Raw genomic sequence first — 5,401 nt, 5'->3', positions numbered from 1 at the left:
AGGAGATGGTGAGTTCTAGTTTCTCCTTAGAAAAGCTGGCTGGGTGACTTTGAACCAATCACTAGGAGATGGTGAGTTCTAGTTCCACCTGGGTGACTTTGGGCCAATCACTAGGAGATGGTGAGTTCTAGTTCCTCCTTAGAAAAACTGGCTGGATGACTTTGGGCCAATGACTAGGAGATGGTGAGTTCTAGTTCCATCTTATAAAAGCTGGCTGGATGTGTCAATCATTACTAGACAGAGAGTTCTAGTCCTGCCACAGTCATAAAGTCAGCTGGGTGACGTTGGGCCTATCACCAGGAGTTGGTGAGTTCTAGTTCCACCTTAGAAAAGCCGGGCGGGTGACTTTGGGCCCGTCCTTCTCTCCCCCAGCCCAACCCACCTCACAGGGCTGTTTTGGGAAAGAGGCTGCCTTGAGCCACACAACCCAAGCCGGGACACAAACCGAATTCTAAAACCACCCTCAAGAGACCAGACCTCAATAAAACAGACAGAAATCAACCTCAGACTTTCCACTACTCGCGAGAAACAGACAATCGGCTGGTCGCGGCACCAGCCACACCGCCCGAAGAAGCAAAGATCCAGTTTTTCAGGGGTCCCATTCTGGGTTGGGGGGGACCCCCTAACCCCCCAGGCCCCCATCCTGGCCGTGCCAGTCCCCCCACCCCCCGTGCCCAGCCCTACCTGATGCCAGCTTGGGCAGGTACTTCTTCTTCTGCTCCTGGGAACCGTAGAGCAGGAGACCCTTGAAGCCGATGGACTGGTGGGCGCCCAGGGTGATGCCCACACCCAGGTCGTGCATCCCCACGATTTCCACCATGCGGGCATACTGCGGGGCAGAGACACCCCTAAGCGCGTGCAGAGTTCAGCCCCCTTTGGAGGGCCGGCGGAGGCTGCCAATCTGGAAACAAGCCCCCCCTCCCCACCTGCAGGGGAGGGGGGTACGGGACCGACCTGGGTGTTGGTGAGCCCCAGGCCCCCCAGCGCCGTGGGGATCTGCAGGCCGAAGGCCCCCATCTCCTTCAGCCCTTGCATGGTCTTTTCTTGCACCTGGCTCAGCTCGTCGTTGCGCGACGGGTTGTTCACCTCCTGCGAAAAGGGGTGGGGGGTGGGGGGCAACAGCCTGCGTTGCTGGAGGGGAGGGGCCTGACCCCCCCCAGCAGCCCCCCAACCCCATAATCCCCCCCTACCTCAAAGAAGCGGGCGACGGGGCCCACCAGCTCCTGCAAAGTCTGCGTCTGCTCCTCGTTCAGAACTGCGACGAAACCAGAGGGGGTGTGTGTTATTATTCGAGGGGGGGGGGCGCGGGAGAGTCCTTGACTTATGACTTTCCGTTTAGTGACCGGCCGAAGTTTGTAAAAAAAAAAAAGGGACTTATGACAGGCCCTCGACTTATAAGCCTCCGTTCAGCGGCCATTTTGACGTGACAGGCAGTCCTCAGGTTACGACTGTTTCTTGATTGACCGTTCAAAGTTACGACGGCACGGAAAAGTGACTGAGAACCGTTTTTCATAGTTACAACCGTCGTAGCCTCCCCCCGTGGTCACGTGATCAAAATTGGGACGCTCGGCACACCTGACTCGTATTTATGACGGTCGCAGCGTCCCCTGGGAGTCACGTGACCTCTTTTCGCGGCCTTCTGACCAGCAAAGTCAAGGGGGGGGAAGCCGGATTCGCTTAACGAACGCGTTCCTCGTTTAACAACCGCAGCGATTTACTTAACGACCGTGGCAAGGGAGGTCGCAAAAGGGGGCAAAACCCCCTTAGCGAACGTCTCCCTTAACGACGGAAAGTTTGGGCTCGGCTGTGCTCGTTAAGTTGAGGACTAGCTGAACTTTTCAAACCGTGAGCTGGACCGGGCACTCCTGCGCACGCAAACGCACACTCGCAGACCCACAAACACACCTGCCCCTCCCTCCTTTCCCATCCTGCCCCATCCGTCCCCCCCTCCCCCTTTTTACCGGAAGGATAAGGGAAGACTTGTTCCGTAATGATCTGGCCCTTGAAAATGCCCACCGCAAAGGACTTGGTTTCCTGCAAGACGGAGAGAGGGGGAAAAAAAAGATTAAAGGGCTACTGATCCAGGGTCCTGGGTTCAAGTCCTGACAAGTCCCTCTTTCGGGCCCAGAAAAGGCACCGTCTCTTTGCTAGCGATCCAATTTCCATTCCCCAGATTGTAAAAACTAAGATGGCGATGCCAGCCCCTCCCTCTCTGCCAGACATCACCCAACCCTCCCCCACGACCCCCAATCTCTGTGCAGCCCCCACCCCATTTTGCAAAGTGCCCCAATCTGGCTTAGGCTGCCCCCCCCACCCCCTGGGTGTGTGTTATCCCCAGCCCTGTGTAAGTTTATTTTTTAAATACAGCTATACAGGCAGTCCTCGAGTTACGACAATTGAGAACAAAATTTCCATTGCTAAGCGAGACGGTCGTTAAAGTGAGTTTTGACCCGCTTTATGACTTTTCTTGCTACCGTCGTTAAGTGGATCGCCGCAGTCATTAAATTAGTAACCCAGTCGCTAAGCGAATCCGGCTTCCCCCGTTGACCTGGCTTGTCAGAAGGTCGCAAAAGGGGATCACGTGACACACACACACACACACACACACACGGACGGGACGCTGCGACCGTCAAAAATAGGAGTCGGTTGCCAAGCGTCCGGATTTTGAACTCATGACTGGGGGGACCCTCCGACCGTCTTAAGTGCAAAAAATGGTCGTTAAGTCTCTTTTTTCCCAGTGCTGTTGTTAACAGTCGCTAAACGAACCGTTGTAAGACGAGGACTGCCTGTGTTTCGGATCAGAGCAAAAGGGCAACAGCTTATTGGATGTTGTCCAAACCAGAAAACGAGTTTCGGGGTGACTATTCCCTTGACCTCAGAAACAGCCGACACCCGAAAGGGAGGAGGTATTAAATTAATAATAATAATATTAAGATTGGAAAATTGTAGGGTGTTTGCCCATGAAAGGGCAGGAGTGAGTTTTGGTTTGTCTATTAATCAAGCAGAGAAGCAACCTGGAACGAAGGAGAAATCTCCTGACAGTGAAAACAATTAACCAGTGGAACTCCTTGCCTCCAGAAGCGGTGAATGCTCCAACACTGGAAGTTTTTAAGAAGAGACTGGACAGCCATTTGTCTGAAATGGACTATAGGCTTTCCTGCCTGAGCAGGGGGTTGGACTAGATGACCTCCAAGGTCCCTTCCAACTTTACTACTTCTATTCTATTCTATTCTATTCTATTCTACTCTATTCTACTCTACTCTACTCTACTCCATTCCATTCCATTCTATTCTATTCTGTATTCTATTCTATATGTTATTATTCTATTCTATTCTATTCCATATTTTCTATTGTATTCTATTCTATGCTATTCTATTCTGTATTCTATTGTTCTATTCTATGCTATTCTATTCTATTCTGTTCTATTCTGATCTGTTCTATGCTATGCTATTCTGTATTCTGTTCTGTTCTGTTCTATTCTGCATTTTATTCTATTCTATTCTATTCTGTATTCTGTATTCTGTATTCTATTCTATTCTATTCTACATTTTGTTCTGTTCTACTCTACTCTATTCTGTTCTCTCTGCCTTTCCTTATCCAACTTGGTGCTTTTTTGCATCAAAATTGCTCCCCCCAATATTGCACCCGTGACCCCAAGAAGGGAGAGGAGGAGGACAAAAGACCACATACCGTCGGTAGATGCTTTTTCCCCAATTCTTCTTGGGGCGCTGACTCTGGCTTAAATCTGTGCTTTTCCGGGGCGGTCTGCAAAAGAGGGAGACAGCGTGACATTCCTTGAAACTTATGGGGTGCTCCCTTCATCCCAGGGGTTTGCGCGCGCAACAATGCACAAAAATGGAAATTGGGTGCCATATTTAATAAAAGCGGAATTTGGATGCAACGTTGCCTATGCGTAGAACTGGGTACAAATACGTTGCATAAAAGTGGAATTTGGATGCAACGCTGCAGAAAAGTGGAATTTGGATGCAACGCAGCAGGAAAATGGAATTTAAATGCAACATTGCAGGAAAATGGAATTTAAATGAAACATTGCAGAAAAGTGGAATTTAAATGCAACGCTGCAGGAGAATGGAATGTGGATGCAACACTGCCAAAAAGTGGAATTTAAATGCAACGCTGCAGGAAAATGGAATTTAAATGCAACATTGCAGGAAAATGGAATTTAAATGCAACATTGCAGAAAAGTAGAATTTAAATGCAACGCTGCAGGAGAATGGAATTTGGATGCAACACTGCCAAAAAGTGGAATTTAAATGCAACGCTGCAGGAGAATGGAATTTAAATGCAACATTGCAGGAAAATGGAATTTAAATGCAACATTGCAGAAAAGTAGAATTTAAATGCAACACTGCAGGAAAATGGAATTTAAATTCAACATTGCCAAAAAGTGGAATTTAAATGCAACGTTGCAGAAAAGTGGAATTTAAATGCAACGCTGCAGGAAAATGGAATTTAAATGCAACATTGCCAAAAAGTGGAATTTAAATGCAACGTTGCAGAAAAGTGGAATTTAAATGCAACGCTGCAGGAAAATGGAATTTAAATGCAACATTGCCAAAAAGTGGAATTTAAATGCAACGTTGCAGAAAAGTGGAATTTAAATGCAACGTTGCAGAAAAGTGGAATTTAAATGCAACGCTGCAGGAAAATGGAAATTGGATGCAACGCTGCCGAAAAGTGGAAATTGGATGCAACGCTACAAAAAGTGGCATTTAAATGCAACACTGCAGGAAAGTGGAATGTAGGTTTTTGTTTTTTTTAAGTGAACAAGGTTAGGATGGAGACAGGTCACAGCCGGGACAGGTCGTCAAGCTGGCTGGCCACAGCATGTGGTGTAGCATGATCAGCTTTTAAACCCTCATGCGATTAATCCGGAACAGCCATGCCCCAGGTGGAGGGATTCCAGGGCCCCATAAATAGGCTGTAAACCGTCTGCTTATTTCATTTATTTCACCCTCAGAGGTGGTCCTCCAACTTACGACATTAACGGAGCCTGTCCACCACAGTCACGGGTCTTCCCTGTCCTAAAATGCGTAGATTTTACGACCTTTTTTTTTGGTGGTGGCAGTTAAACTCCCCCCCCCCCGTTGTTAAGTGGATCCTTTGCTGTCTCTTTCCCCCTTTTAGCCTTCTGAATTCTGAAGTTTTACCTGCCACTTTTAAGTTTCCCCGTGTTTTGAACTCAGCTTTCATCTCTGGGCGTGTTGAGTCGGGTGTTTGTGTGGTTGCGTTAGGCTGTTTGTAAACAGCCCTAAATCACCTCGGGGTGGATGGGTGGCACAGGAACCTCGTGAACAGATGGATAAGTAAACAGGTTTGCAATTTGCAAGCCTCCCCCTGCCAGGGGAAGGAAGGAAGGAAGGAAGGAAGGAAGGAAGGA

The 5,401-nt window shown here is 48.6% G+C and overlaps 1 protein-coding gene across 1 annotated transcript in view; it reads right to left on the bottom strand.

The window, feature by feature from the left end:
- Positions 1-5,401, bottom strand: part of ACADVL (acyl-CoA dehydrogenase very long chain) — a 22,337-nt gene that overhangs the window by 15,383 nt on the left and 1,553 nt on the right. Inside the window, exons 3-6 of the mRNA XM_015824653.1 lie at positions 1,962-2,034; positions 1,191-1,255; positions 955-1,089; positions 685-829 (exon numbers count right to left, since the gene is read on the bottom strand). Of these exons, the coding sequence (XP_015680139.1) occupies positions 685-829; positions 955-1,089; positions 1,191-1,255; positions 1,962-2,034 (418 nt within the window). The remainder of the gene's footprint in view (positions 1-684; positions 830-954; positions 1,090-1,190; positions 1,256-1,961; positions 2,035-5,401) is intronic.

The sequence above is a fragment of the Protobothrops mucrosquamatus genome, unplaced genomic scaffold (genome assembly GCF_001527695.2).
Source record: "Protobothrops mucrosquamatus isolate PMUCROS unplaced genomic scaffold, P.Mucros_1.0 scaffold2308, whole genome shotgun sequence".
NCBI classification, from domain to species: domain Eukaryota; kingdom Metazoa; phylum Chordata; class Lepidosauria; order Squamata; family Viperidae; genus Protobothrops; species Protobothrops mucrosquamatus.
The sequence above is the reverse complement of the archived record's forward strand: the minus strand, read 5'-3'. Positions and strand labels throughout refer to the sequence as shown.